The 14,955-nt window shown below is 46.3% G+C and overlaps 1 protein-coding gene across 1 annotated transcript; it reads left to right on the top strand.

Annotated features, from left to right (window-relative positions):
- Window positions 1-8,875: 8,875 nt before the first annotated feature.
- Window positions 8,876-11,589, top strand: LOC311325338 (protein shisa-like-2A; the record flags this gene model as incomplete). The annotated part of the gene is made up of 3 exons (XM_084458017.1): window positions 8,876-9,057; window positions 11,124-11,260; window positions 11,402-11,589. 3 exons carry the CDS (start codon window positions 8,876-8,878, stop codon window positions 11,587-11,589), a joined length of 507 nt encoding a protein of 168 aa, XP_084314143.1.
- Between the last annotated feature and the right edge of the window lie 3,366 nt (window positions 11,590-14,955).

Genomic DNA, 14,955 nt, shown 5'->3' on the forward strand with positions numbered 1-14,955 from the left:
ACATATGCATAATGTACACACACACACACACACACACACACACACCTGACCCACAACTCTTTGGCAGCGTGTATATTTGATGAGATGAGATTCCGGTGACATACTGAGATCCTAATCCCTCAGGCTTGGGCCTCATCTGTTACCGGGCAGACAGGCTGAGTGCTCGACTGTCAACATGTATTGAAAAAAACAACACATGCTTATTAACAGTCAATGTGCACACCACACAACACACACACACACACACACACACACACACACAGACACACACTCGCAGGGACATGAAGGATGTAGGAGCATGGTGGAAATGAAGATTCAGACTACAGTGGTTCTAGTCAGGATGTTGACAGTCAGGTCCTGCCACACCTATCCTGCTTCACAACAAGACAAATATTTCTGACTGTTAAATCTGCCGGCAGGTAGCGGTTAAGAGCTTTGGCCAAGTAACCAAAAGGTTGCTAGTTCAAATACCCCAGCTAAGAGTGTCTGCTAGATCATGGGTTTCCAAACTCCATCAATGTGGGCCTCCCTTCTGAAAAGAGTAACACACCCGCACCCCCCCAACCCCCTAATTTGTCCATTTTGCAAGGCAGTGTTAGCTACCCCATAACTTTACACAGCTAAGTTAGCTCGGTGGCAGCTGCTGCTAGTTAACGTTATGACGTTTTCGCACAATACATTCATACCTGCGGGGGGAGGCTCTCTCTGCACTATCCACAAATTTAGTATACATCTCTCCCATTATTTATTTCGATCTTCTGACCTTTAAAATGATGTTTCATTCATAAAAACCATAGACATTTCAAAAACAAAAAGCATTATTTTCCTTTTTTTTCTTTTCTTTTTTTTTCTGACCATCCCTCCGCGCCTCCCCTGAATTTCTTTGGGGCCCCCCAGGTGAGGCCCCCCTCACAGTTTGGGAATGAATGTGCTAGATGAATAACATGTAAAATCCATTTGCAGCCACACTTGACCTAGCAACCATTTCCCCAGAAAGACTAATTTTGGTTGGCCATCAAACTTATTAAATTTAATCAATCATATCTTCTACAGAACATGTAGCCCATTCATTTTACTCCAAAGTGAGAATGAAATTGGAAGGGATGAGAGGCAGCTGTCAAGCAGTTCATCTCATATGGATACTCTCTCTGAAAAACAGGGTGGAATCGAAAAGCAGGCAAGGTCCCTGTGATGAAAATCAATGTGATTTGAGCTTTTTTTTCACCTACCTCTCTTCCCTTTTATCTCTACTTCCCTCTTTTCTCTGCTGCTGTAATGCCCCCAATTTCATCTCCTGGGGATTATTAAAGTTATACTATATCTTATCTTACATTGTATCTCTGTTGGTTCACTCAATATCCACTCTAATCACCTTTCTCTCTCTCAGCATAAATGCATCTAATTATTTCAACTGATAATTGGCAGATCTCCTGTTAGATCTCCTAATCAGTAGAAATGTTGAGAGTATGAAAGGAAGCACGTACTGGAACAAAAAGAGCGTTCAAATTCCTCTGTTCTATTCATCTTCTCTCTCTCTCTCTCTCTCTCTCTCTCTCTCTCTCTCTGACATTTAAGCAACCATGAACCTGCCGTACATCAACAATTACGTTTCAACATTGCAATTTGTTGCATCACCTACAGTAAAAGCAAAGTGATTATAAAACCAACAGAGCACACACATGAGTTTGACTCGCTTATGGTCTGATCATTAAACATGCGTGTGTACGCTATCGGCATATCGAGTGCATAATGAACTGTGCGTGTGCGCATATATTTGTTCACATCTTGTGTCCTATGGGATCTTGGCAGTCCTCTGAGTGGGAGTATGGATGTGAATAGGCAATGACACGTGTGCTCCGCTGCTCAAAGCTAATCAGCCAGGAGCCAGGGTTAGAAAATAGCCATACTGATGAAACACTGACTCAAGTCAACTGGTGGCGTAGGCCCAATAAACAAAGGACCAGGGGTGAGTCATTACTAGATAAGGCTGTTTGATTGCAGTGCCAAAGTGACCTGCTATGGAAAAATAACAAATAAAAAGACATTTACTGTAAAGGGTGGGAGCATGAAGGTGGAGGCAAAAATGTTCTCTCTCTACATGATCAGCTTGCATGTGGCGATCAAATGCAGTGTAGTGTGTTCAGGCACAGTACAGTTCATGACCCATATGCTGAGCCTGTAAGATAGTGCAAGTGAATGAGGAGAACGCTATCCTCACTGGATGCTTTACGTAAATCCCAGATAATCTCAGAGTCCAATCCTGAAGCATGGAAAAATAAATTGGCAAAAAAGGGGATTATTTGTGAGTGGATGTGGAGTGTGGGGTGTGTGCAGAGCATATCTCACCCACTCACTCACCTACACTGACCGTTCACTGCTCTGTTCACACTAAAGAAGACTCCTCCTCTCTCCCCTGGTTTTATTCTCTCTCTCTCTCTCTCTCTCTCTCTCTCTTACTCTCTCTCTCTTTCTCTCTCTCACTCTCTCTCTCTCTATCTCTCTCTTTCTCTCTCTCTCTCTCTCTCTCTCTCTCTCTCTTTCTCTCTCTCTCTCTCTCTCTCTCTCTCTCTCAATTAATTCATGAAACCGACCAGATCAAAGAACTAACTCTCACTCAGTCTTCTCAGTCGCTCATGCTCCATCTCCTCACCATCAGTGTGTGTGTGTGCGTGTGTGTGTGTGTCTGTGTGCGTATTTGCATGTAAATTGTGTGAATGTTATTTTGTTGTGAGTGGTTGGAGAGGATACAGGTAATACCGGGGTAATACCATGGCAATTATCATTAGTTACTAGTAGTAGTTACCAGTGTAGTTACTAGAGTTACCATGTTAATATCTACATTATTACTAGGAAATTACCAGAAAATACTAGTAGTAGTTACCTGTGTAGTTACCCCCCATCCCAATGATTTGTTACATGGAAACAGAGAGGGTATTTTCTATGTAATAATATGGAATGCAAAATTGTCAGTTTATATTTAATTCCAGGGTTATACTGTATCCTTCCTAAAATCCCAACTAAGCTCATGGTTTCCTACCTGGAAACACATATGGGTATTTGGTTTCTAAGTAATGACATGGAATCAGAGCTGGAAAATGCAAGATTACTGTACCTGTTTCTGTTTAATCCTATGGTTATAATTCTCCTATTCTGAGTACCCAGGTCATGGTATTACCCCGTATTACCGAGCTGTAATGTAAAGTGGTACCGAAATATCAATAGAGGTACCAAACATGAAAACACAACACCTTTTTTGGGATACTGATGTTGTTGACTAACTAGGCATCCCTCAACCACTTCAGGCCACTACAGTCACTGACAATGATCTCAGAAAATTACACATGTATCCTCTCCAACCACTCACAACTAAATAACATATTCACACAATTTACATGCAAATACGCACTCAGACACACACACACACGCACACACACACGCACACTGATGGTGAGGAGATGGAGCATGAGCGACTGAGAAGACTGAGACAAAGTAAATTCTTTAATCTGGTCGGTTTCATGAATGAATTAGAATGAGAAAGAGAGAGAGAGAGAGAGAGAGAGAGAGAGAGAATGAGAGAGAGAGAAAGAGAGAGAGTGAGAGAGAGAGAGTGAGAGAGTGAGAGAGAGAGAATAAAAACAGGGGAGAGAGGAGGAGTCTGCTTAAGTGTGAACAGAGCAGTGTGTAGGTCAGTGTAGGTGAGTGAGAGAGTGAGAGAGAGAGAGAGAGAGAGAGAGAGAGAGAGAGAGAGAGTGAGAGAGAGAGAGAGAGAGAGAGAGAGAGAGAGAGAGAGAGAGAGAGAGAGAATAAAACCAGGGGACAGAGGAGGAGTCTTCTTTAGTGTGAACAGAGCAGTGAACGGTCAGTGTAGGTGAGTGAGTGGGTGAGATATGCTCTGCACACACCCCACACTCCACATCCACTCACAAATAATCCCCTTTCTTGCCAATTTATTTTCCTGTGCTTCAGGATTGAACTCTGGATTATCTGGGATTACATAAAGCAACCAGTGAGGATTTCTGAGGAGTTCTCCTCATTCATTTTCAATATCTTACACGTTCAACATCTATGGGTCATTATTAGAAATGCAGATGAAGGATTAGCAGTTTTCCCCAGGTTTCCCCAGTAAGTATCCGAGGGTCACATGATCGGGGGGGAGGGCTCATTCTCTTTGACTGACATTTGTCTGAACCCCCCCCCCCCTCCTGGCCCATGAATCCCAACAAAATGAAAAAAACAAAGGGTTGTCCTTGGGGACAGCTCCTGCACCTCCACCAAATCAAACACACTGCTGTGCTACCAGTGTGTGGACAGGCTCTGATTCACAGTGTTTCTCATAGTATCCAATCCCTGGGAGGCTTCAGAGTGCGTCATAGGCGTACAATACAAAATGTGTTTTAGATGTGCTTGTGTGTGCTTGAGACTTGTACGTTCCAAGGGGGCACAGTGTTCCCTTCTCAATATAGGACGACTTCCCATCTATTATTGAATGGGTGAAGGTCACAGACTAGTTTGGAATCCTCTGCACAAAATCTCTAGCCAGATGAAATGTCACCTTTGACACTTTGCTGCTGAGAGGACCTTTTTATGGACCTCCATACTTTTTTGTACAGGTTTTGTAGCACATGTGCCAGTATACAGATACAGATACAGATACAGATAGCTTTATTTGTCCCCGAAGGGCAATTCAGTTTCTACAGTCCACCGACTACATATACACATTCATACTGCACAATCATCATCAGTGACAGAGGAAACACGATAAATGGCATGAAGTTAGGCAGAGAGCAGAAGAAAATTATTCACTAAGAATACAAGAATAAATCAAATAAAGTGCCAACAGGGGCAACCAACATGTGGTTTGTGCAAAATAGGTGCAGCAAACTCTTCATTCAAGAAAGGTAGGCCTACTCTGCGTTCAGCAGCTTAATGGCAGAGGGAACGAACGATTTGGAGTAACGGTTTGTCTTCCTGAGAGGCGGCAGATAGCGCCATCCTGACGACATTCGTGTAAGCTCACTGGCAGGATGTGGTCGTGGTTAGTAGTAATACGTTTGGCCTTCTGGAGAACACGTTTCTCCCAGAAAGAGTTTAAGTCACTCTGCTGGGCTCCAATGATTTTGGAGCAGACTTTAACAATATTGTTAAGGCAGTTTCTGTCCTTCACGGACAAAGTTAAACCAACAGATTAATGGAAAAAGTTAACAAACTCTCAATATAAGACAGATAGACAGTACACAGGATGGATTTACTCACACTGAAGGAGTTTAACAATTGACTCAGTGTTTACATCAAACTTAAGATGAGAGTCATACAGTATACTGTATGAGTAATTTTAGGAAGAGAGGAAAACTTCAGTTATCTTCAAATAGTCTCACTGTGACTGAAGCTGCACGTCACCTCCACAGAGGAGTAGGGAGAGATCTGTCCAGCGGAGGTTGGTGGAGATCCTCCTGTTGGAAAACCTCACCTGAGGTCATTTAGCGGACCGCCTGAAGAGACCAGTTGTCAGTGCATTGAGTAGAAAAAGACAGTTAGTTAAAGTGCAATGCCAAGCCTCTTAACATGAATGAAATATCTTCTGGCCATCTGGCCATTCACCTCCATTTATTTTTTAGACCAGCTTTATGCTAAAACTACAGTACCAGATTGATTTTCATGAAACTTGGTGGAGGGGTGTAGCATGGGTGAACTAACAACCCATTAAATTCTGTAGTAGATCCGAATCACAGGGCCGGCCCACGAGCTGCCCACACACAGCCAGGCCATTAACCTCCATCAAATCGCTTTTCATGAAATTCGTGGAGGGGTGTAGCATGGGCCAATTTAGACCACTTTCAATTTTGGTGTGCACAGAGCCACAAAATGCATTCAGGAAAGGAATGCTCTTTCTCAATTACGGAGTGAGAGTGAATGCTATGATGTCTCTGTATGGAAGTGTTACAGTATGTTCCATTTGGCTGAAAACCGGAAAATCGTTGCGGATGGAAACTGATTAACTCATTAAACCATACCATTGATCATTGATGACATCTCTGCAGCTATGCTCTGCTGCTAGAGGATACTTTTCAATTTGTGCTGTTGTTGTTTGGGCGGTTGTTCCTCAATGCTGAGGATAACAGAAAAAAACCCTGTCTGATCAAAATCTTTTACACCATTGACACACTTTGGTTCGTTAGCAGATAACATCAAGCGTTTCATAGTGCATGACAAATAAAGATCCTTTTTTGGGCATTTCTGCTTTGTTAGGACAGTGTAGATCAACAGGAAAGGTGGGAGAGAGAGAGGGCAGGATATCAGCACAGGGCTAGGGACAGATTCAACCCCCCCCCCCCCCAAATAAAGATCCTTGAATTATTGACAACAAGATGGATTGCTGACCTGATTAATTAACAAGATGGATTGCAGACTCTTCAGACAATTTGTTCCCTCCAGGGACCATATATTTCAAAATCCATGATTGACCACTTGGCTGACGAGGCACTCCACCTCGCTATGGCTCCCTGCTCCGCCCCCTCCTCTGGCATAGGCTACTGTATAGCCTGCTCTACACAACTATGTCCATCACAACCCAACACTTTTATTGAAAGACCTGCTCTATCGTGGGTCCATTGTGAACTGACCCCATGCCCTTACAGACATTCCCCTTTTCACTCCTTTGACTCGGTCTACAGTAGGCATCTTTTTCAGATACCATACTGTTAATTTCATTTGACATTTGCCACTGAAGTATGATATTATACCACAGGCTTTTAGGGAACTAGGAATTTCTCCTCACAAGATTTCTCTGTTCTTAATCTCTCCTTTGAGAGTTTTTGTACAAGTCTTTCAAAGACAAAAGACAAAGACAAAATCGCATGCAACCAACATCGGCTACACGAGTACAAAAAAAATATCTACAGCCGTCTCCTTCCGCGCTCCTCTCCCAGACAACACCTCAGCAGGCCACCCACACTCCACGGTCTCCATCACGTCTCTAACTGAGACCTCCAACAATGCTCTCTTTGAGCACGTCTTAGCAGTATTGTTTCAGGAGTATTGTTTCATTATTGGCATGCTGAACAGGCCCATGGAGAATGTGTCGCTAACAACTTGTCAGGACACACAGGCCAATCACAGAGACATTTTCACACTGCCTGACAACACACTACCAGCGTGTGCACAAGGTCTCTGATTTATTGTGTTTCTCATAGTGTCCAATTCCTGGGAGGGCTTTAAAGTGCGTCATAGGCATATACAGTACAAAGCCAGATTTTACACCTCTGCCAATTAATCGTGGCTTTCCTGACCTAGTCACTGTTAGGTTTGAGTGGTGGATGTTGGACCCAAAATGCAGACGGCAGGCAGCGCTGGTTTAAAAGGGTGTTTTAATTGTCAAATTCAAAAAGGAAACACTGGGAGCCACTCACTTACAATGAACAGACAGAGAACAAAGGAAACAGGAGGGCATATATACTCAGGGATAACAATCAAGGAACAACGTACAGGTACAGGTGTGCAACGAGCCATAACGAGACACAGGTGCTTGTCATCCAGACAAGGACATGGAGGGATTCCAACAAGACCCCAACACAAGGACAGAGGAACTAGGACACAAGGGAAGGGAACAGGGAAGGAGGCTGGGAGAGGGAATGGGACTGGGCAGAAAACTAGAGGGGGGAGCTAGAGGGCCAGAAGAGGAGGAACTGAGGTGACGTGAGACTAGTGAGGGACTGGTGTCTAGAGCTGGGGCTGGGAGGACACAAACCAACATAGAAGACAAGACAACGAACACAAGACCAAACACATAAGAAGGCCGAACAAAACCTAGTGACAAAGTGACCAACGTGTACAAAAGTCTCTGGGGGTAGTGCAGGGGCAGTCACTGGGAGGGGAGGTGCTCAGGGTCCAGGAGGGTCCAGGGGGCACAGGAGCTCAGGGTGAGGAATCCAGGCCGGGAACAGGGGGTGAGCAGGGCGAACCAGGGGTCCGGGGCAGGGGCGAGGGTCTGGACCGGGAGCGAGCAGAGTAGAACAGGGGTCCGGGGCAGGGGTGAGCAGGGCGAACCAGGGGTCCGGGGCAGGGGCGAGGGTCTGGACCGGGAGCGAGCAGAGTAGAACAGGGGTCCGGGGCAGGGGTGAGCAGGGCGAACCAGGGGTCTGGGGCAGGGGCGAGGGTCCAGACTGGGAGCAGGGGGCAAGCCGGGGCGGACAGTCACCCTTTGTTCTAACCTACAATATTCACAACAACCAATCTGGCTGCATACACATTGTGCTTAGAGATTGACGTTTAAATGTGTTCAAATCTTTAACAATATTTTTATAATAGCCATTAAAATAACATGTTTTAAGTTTCTGGACATCTCACTGCAAAGCTCTTTTCCCATCTTTTCAGCACCTTGGACAGTTACACTGGCTTCAGCAACGGCGGAGCTCCATTGTATTCGCAGCAACACAAAAAAACCTTAAGAGTTGCTACAATGAAAACTCCGAATTCCAAAAGTTTCTCACAAATAAAACACGTAGCTAGTTGCAATAAAAATCAGCACTGTTATGGTTATTCGGGAGAAGATCAGATCAGAAATCAGACTATTTAAATTGGAGCACCCGCAAGATTGTCACGTTCCCATACTCTTTTTCAACGCCTCCACAAATTACAGTGTGTGTGTGTGTGTGTGTGTGTGTGTGTGTGTGTGTGTGTGTGTGTGTGTGTGTGTGTGTGTGTGTGTGTGTGTGTGAGAGAGAGAGAGAGAGAGAGAGAGTGTTCACACCGGCCGTTCACCGCCTCCTTACTTTTCTCAGAGGAGGACTCTTTTTCGAGCGAGGTTGCAATGCGATCCCATCGCCCCTCTAACCCATCAAAGTGATTTCCAGCAACAACAAAAAACAACAGCAGCAGCATGAGTGCGGTCTGCACGAGCTACTACAGCGCAGAGAACGTGTTTACGAACGACTTCTCGTGTCCCAAACCCGAAGGTGATGCTTTTGCGGTATACTGCTGTGGATTTAACGACATCAAGTACTGCTGTAATGATCCAAACAGCTTTTTCCCTTACGAGTACGGGTACATGTGGTGGCTGAGGTAAGATACTTTATTATAGTTATAATAATGCCTGCTTTTCAAATCTGTTAAAAAAAAAAAAATATAGTACAGGACCCGAGGTGAGGTCTTTATTCGGCCACACGTGACACACATTGCACACAGTGAGCGGCGACACGGCACACACACATGCAATTTTTCGGGCTTCGCCGGTGGAAATTGTTCTCTGCATTTCTCCCATCCATACCGCCCTCCTCCAGGGGCAGCCAGGGGTAGTGGGATAGACATCGATCATGGCGCCCCGGGACCAAGTCCAAGTGGTCTAGGTCTTGGTCAGAAACCGGACTGAAGAGCCTATTCTTCTGCATGTGATTGTATTGGGTCCTTTGGTAGGAAACCCTTGCAAACACAAGAAGAACATGCAAACATGACACAGAAACGGCCAGAGAAGTTGTGAGGTGACAGTTCTAGGAAGCCTATTGCAGCAGCGATTTTGGGGTTCCTCAAGGACACTTCGGCACAATGCCAGGAGCTGGAATTAAACCTGGGACCTTGCAATTCCCAGCCGGCCGCTCTACCTCCCGAGCTACAGATCGAGATCAATTTCATTTCCCCCTCAAAGATTCTTAAGAGCTGAGGACAATTAACTGTTCATCCAGATAAACATCTTTGATCAATGAATTTAATATCTTGCTTATTCAGTTTTTTGTAGTCATTCTGCCTGGGCCCTGGGAGGAAAAGCCTAATTAGAACTAGAAATGGTGCTCGGAGAGCACAGACCTCCGCCCCTGAATGCATTTCATGGCTCTATGCTCACATGCATGCAAGCAGGACATGTTTGGTATTGCTGCAATCATAAGGTCGAGAGTCCAAACCCCTCGTCTCTGTGACCTTCCCACGTTGGCCGTTTCAACACCCCCATTGGCTCATGAGCCAAGTCAGCGGAGTTCCATTCCAAAAGATGACTGGAGGCGAAAGGGCGGTCGTGTTTGGGCGGCTCTGTGGCGCCCCCCTCGGGTCGCAGTCAGTGGGGGGGGGGGGGGGGGGGGCGGTGTGGTGCACTCCGGGCTCTCCCCCCGCGCACCCCAGTCCAAACCCAGTGTCTCCTCTGTAATAGGTTCTAAGGTGGCCCATGCTTCACCCCTCCACCAAGTTTAATTAAAATCGGTCTGGTAGGCTTTTGCGTAATCCTGGTCCAAAAAATGAATGTCAGCAAATAGCCGGCTGCAGGGCTGAAAATGAACACCCGCCACCCGCCAATGTCAGGTAAAATTTCCATTTGGACACTTGGCCGGTGGATTTTTTCATCTACCAGTCCCCTTGGCAGGTGAGCCCAAAAGTTAATTTTCAGTCTTGGCCGGCTGTGTTTTGGCCGGCTGTGTTTTTGCAGCCTGTGGACCCCCCCGAGATTCAGCTCCGCTCCAAAATTTAGTGGGTTCTAAGTTGGACCATGCTACACTCTTCCACCCTAACAGACAAACAAACACACAAACAAACACACCCACTCACGCGCACATGCACACACACACATGCACACACGCCATCGAAAACATTAACTCTTGCCCTGCACTGTAGCTGGAGGTGTGCACATATATGTATACATGTGTATTACTAGATATATCTAGACAGCCAGGATTGTGATTGTGAGATATGGAAGCTAGTGGTGTATTGTGTATTAATCTATCTATCTATCTATCTATCTATCTATCTATCTATCTATCTATCTATCTATCTATCTATCTATCTATCTATCTATCTATCTATCTATCTATCTATCTATCTATCTATCTATCTATCTATTTCTGATTGTGAGATATGGAAGCTAATGGTGTATTGTGTATTATTCTATCTATCTATCTATCTATCTAACTATCTAACTATCTAACTATCTATCTATCTATCTATCTATCTCTGATTGTGAGATATGGAAGCTTTCAACAATATCCTTGTCAGATACACAGCCTTTCTCTCTCTTGCTTGTGCTCCCTCTCTCTCTTTCTATTTACTACAGTATATTTCCTTAATTTGTTCAATTCTCTTCCAACCCCGCCTCCCCTCCACTTCATTTCTTCTCTTTCCCTCCCTTCCTCCTCCCCGCGGTGTTCTAGTGTCGGCGCCCTGGTAGGTCTCTCCATTGCAGCTGTGGTCCTCTTGGCCTTCCTCATCACTGTGTGTGTCCTCTGCTACCTGTTCATTGCCACCAAGCCCAGTCGCCCTGACAACGGTTTGCCGCTCAACACCCCAGGTACAGTGTGTGATCAGTGGGTGGATTTGCGTATACACTTGGATACCCCTTATTTGAAGCTGATTGTGGTTGTGTGCGTGCTGTATTTATGTATGTGTGTGTGTGTGTGTGTGTGTGTGTGATTGTCTGTGTGTGCTCCAGCATTAGACCCCATCGAGGGACCCAGCCATTCTGCAGCAGCCCCTGCCACAGGAGGTCCACAGGGCTTCAGGATGAACTTCATGAGCAGGAAGCTGGACTGTGACAACCAGCCGCCCGACCCCGAGCGTCTGTTCCAGAGGTGCTTCATGGCCACCGTCACCACTGTCAAAATGGAGGGTCCCTCGTAGGGCAGCTCAGCGCAGGGCTGGATGTTCACATGCTCCGGTATGAGGGTATGGAAGACAGAGGACGACCCTGGGAGAAGCACATGCACCACACACTGCATTCACAAGCAAGCCTAGCAACCCTAGCAACCAGTTACTGTGAATATTCTCTGGCCTTGTTCCAAATCTTTATGCATACTCTACTTACATAGTGTGTTTTATGAGGAACATTCTGTAGTGTAGCCTTGTTTTAAAAAATCAAAGACTAGAAACACTTATAAGGACCTGTTTTCCAGGACCTGTAAAAAGTAATTAATTGAAATTTACATTAAAGTCATTTTCAGTCAATGTAGTACAACCACACACTTAATGCAGTGTTTGGCTTTGAACAGTGCACATGCTGCAATGGATTCTGTGATTCGCTTTTTATAACATTAAAGGTATATTTCATAGGATTTGTCAGTTAACGTTCCCTCCCGGCATACCAACAGCATTTTGACTTGTCTGACTTGAAAAACACTATTAGTGGTAAACATCACCAGAATAGAGTTCTTCCCCTCCCATCCATGGTTTATCAGGAGAAACCTCTTTCTATCGGGAGAAAACACTTTATATCATCTGATAGCTTGAGGGAAATGCACTGGAAGGTGAAAACTTGCTATACTATTATCATATCAGGAGTAGCCTGATAAGACACATGAGCATGATACCATCTACCTAATGATATAACCCCCTGAATTTAGCTAAGAGCGGCTTACCTGCCGACCAGAAAGCAAGCTAACTCTGCATAACTCTCAAAGCTTTATTTGTATAGCGCATTTCATACCCAGAGGCAACACAATGCGCTTCATCACTCTTCATCCCCATCTTCTGCTTCAGTGCTCGCCAGCGGGTGAACGCCAACCCCAGATTCACTCTCGTTTTTGAATGGTAAATGGACTGCACTTATATAGCGCTTTTCCACCTTAGCGGGACTCAAAGCTCTCATTCACCCATTCACACACATTCACACACCAATGGTGGTAGCTGCCATGCAAGGTGCTAACCTGCTCATTGGGAGCAATTTGGGGTTAGGTGTCTTGCTCAAGAAAACTTCGACATGTGGACAGTCGGAGCTGGGATTCGAACCGCTGACCCTTCGATCATTGAACGACCCGCTCTACCAACTGAGCTACAGCCGCCCCTGTACAAGCTTGAACAAGCTTTGTCGCTTGGCATTTTGCCTCGCGATATTTTGGTATCTTAGCTTCTCGCTTTGATTCAGTTGGATTGCACTCTCCACGGATATGGCAACTTGTGGATTGAGGGCTCAACCACCTGCGTTGTTGGTTTAGGGGTACCCCCAGCCCACCTCCCCCCAACTCCACCCCTACAGCCCAAAGGTTGACACCCAGAAACATCCCGAAGAATGAACAACAAAATAACAAAATACAGCCAGAGGTAGGGGATAAACACACCATCACACATTCTAATTAGGCCTAAGTGATCATTGAGAGGGATTATTTTTGTATGACTCTATACTTTATTTTTTAGGAAAATCCTACTAAGTATACCTTTAATTATCTTTGCTTGTATGTGTTGCCAATTATCCAACCTCATGCCTATTGATACACAGATATCATGCTTATTGATACACAAACATTGTGTTAAAAATGCTGTTCAAATGTTGATTATGTCAACTACATGTACATCCACATGTGCACTGTATATTGAGTCATTTGTTTTGTATAAACTGTGGATTTCAGGGATATTGTCCATTATTCAAAATGAGTCACTTTTGTGGCTGACCTGAATGTTCATTATACATTAAAAGTGCCAAGCACGTCTCCAAAACTACTCTGGGGGATTTTTTGTTGGTTTGTGATCAAAATGTGTATTGCTTTTACTAAAAACTGTTATGACTCAGGAAAAAGTTCATGCCTACCAGGCGTCTTAATATAAAAAATAAATGAATAGCACAGGCAGACAGTCCGAAGAGATAATCCAAGAGAATAGTCAAAGTCCAAAAAGTAAAAGTAGGCCAAAATCCAGTAAACAATCTGATAGCCAATCAACTCAACCCAGGGCAGGTCCCTACTCCAGGACTCAACCCAGGGCAGGTCCCTACTCCAGTACTCAACCCAGAGCAGGTCCCTACTCCAGTACTCAACCCAGAGCAGGTCCCTACTCCAGTACTCAACCCAGGGCAGGTCCCTACTCCAGTACTCAACCCAGAGCAGGTCCCTACTCCAGTACTCAACCCAGGGCAGGTCCCTACTCCAGTACTCAACCCAGAGCAGGTCCCTACTCCAGTACTCAACCCAGGGCAGGTCCCTACTCCAGGACTCAACCCAGAGCAGGTCCCTACTCCAGTACTCAACCCAGGGCAGGTCCCTACTCCAGTACTCAACCCAGGGCAGGTCCCTACTCCAGTACTCAACCCAGGGCAGGTCCCTACTCCAGGACTCAACCCAGAGCAGGTCCCTACTCCAGTACTCAACCCAGGGCAGGTCCCTACTCCAGTACTCAACCCAGGGCAGGTCCCTACTCCAGTACTCAACCCAGGGCAGGTCCCTACTCCAGTACTCAACCCAGAGCAGGTCCCTACTCCAGTACTCAACCCAGAGCAGGTCCCTACTCCAGTACTCAACCCAGGGCAGGTCCCTACTCCAGTACTCAACCCAGAGCAGGTCCCTACTCCAGTACTCAACCCAGAGCAGGTCCCTACTCCAGTACTCAACCCAGAGCAGGTCCCTACTCCAGTACTCAACCCAGGGCAGGTCCCTACTCCAGTACTCAACCCAGGGCAGGTCCCTACTCCAGTACTCAACCCAGAGCAGGTCCCTACTCCAGTACTCAACCCAGGGCAGGTCCCTACTCCGGGAGGATGGCTGGAGAGCCCAGATGTCAGAGGCGTCCACCTCCACGACGAAGGGCCTCGAGCGATAAGGGTGGAGAGAGAGAGGATCGGCGCGGAGGTGAAGCGCCTCTTCTGGTCGTCGAAGACAGCACTGGCTGCGGGTATCCAGGTAAACGGGCGCCGAGAGGAGGTGAGGGCGGTGAGAGTGGCGGCCACCCGACTGAAGTCCCTGATGAAGCACCAGTAGAAGTTAGCAAAGCCCAGGAAACTCTGCAACTGCTTCCAGTTGGCAGGTTGGGACACTCGACGACAGCCTGGACCTTCCGTGGGTCAGGCCGAGTCTGCCCACCCTCCGCGATGGACCCCAGGAACTCCACCGAGACGCTGGATGACCCAACGAACATGCTGGATGTGGCTGGACGACGGGTGCAGGAGCAGGAGGCGGAGCCGCTGCTGGGGCTGTAGAGGCCGGCTGGGTCGCGGCGACCAGTACAGAGATCTGGTTGGTCATGTTCTGCATCTGGACCCGGAGCGCCTGTTGTTGGTCGGCC

The sequence above is a fragment of the Borostomias antarcticus genome (genome assembly GCF_949987555.1).
Source record: "Borostomias antarcticus genome assembly, chromosome: 24".
In the NCBI taxonomy this organism is placed as follows: domain Eukaryota; kingdom Metazoa; phylum Chordata; class Actinopteri; order Stomiiformes; family Stomiidae; genus Borostomias; species Borostomias antarcticus.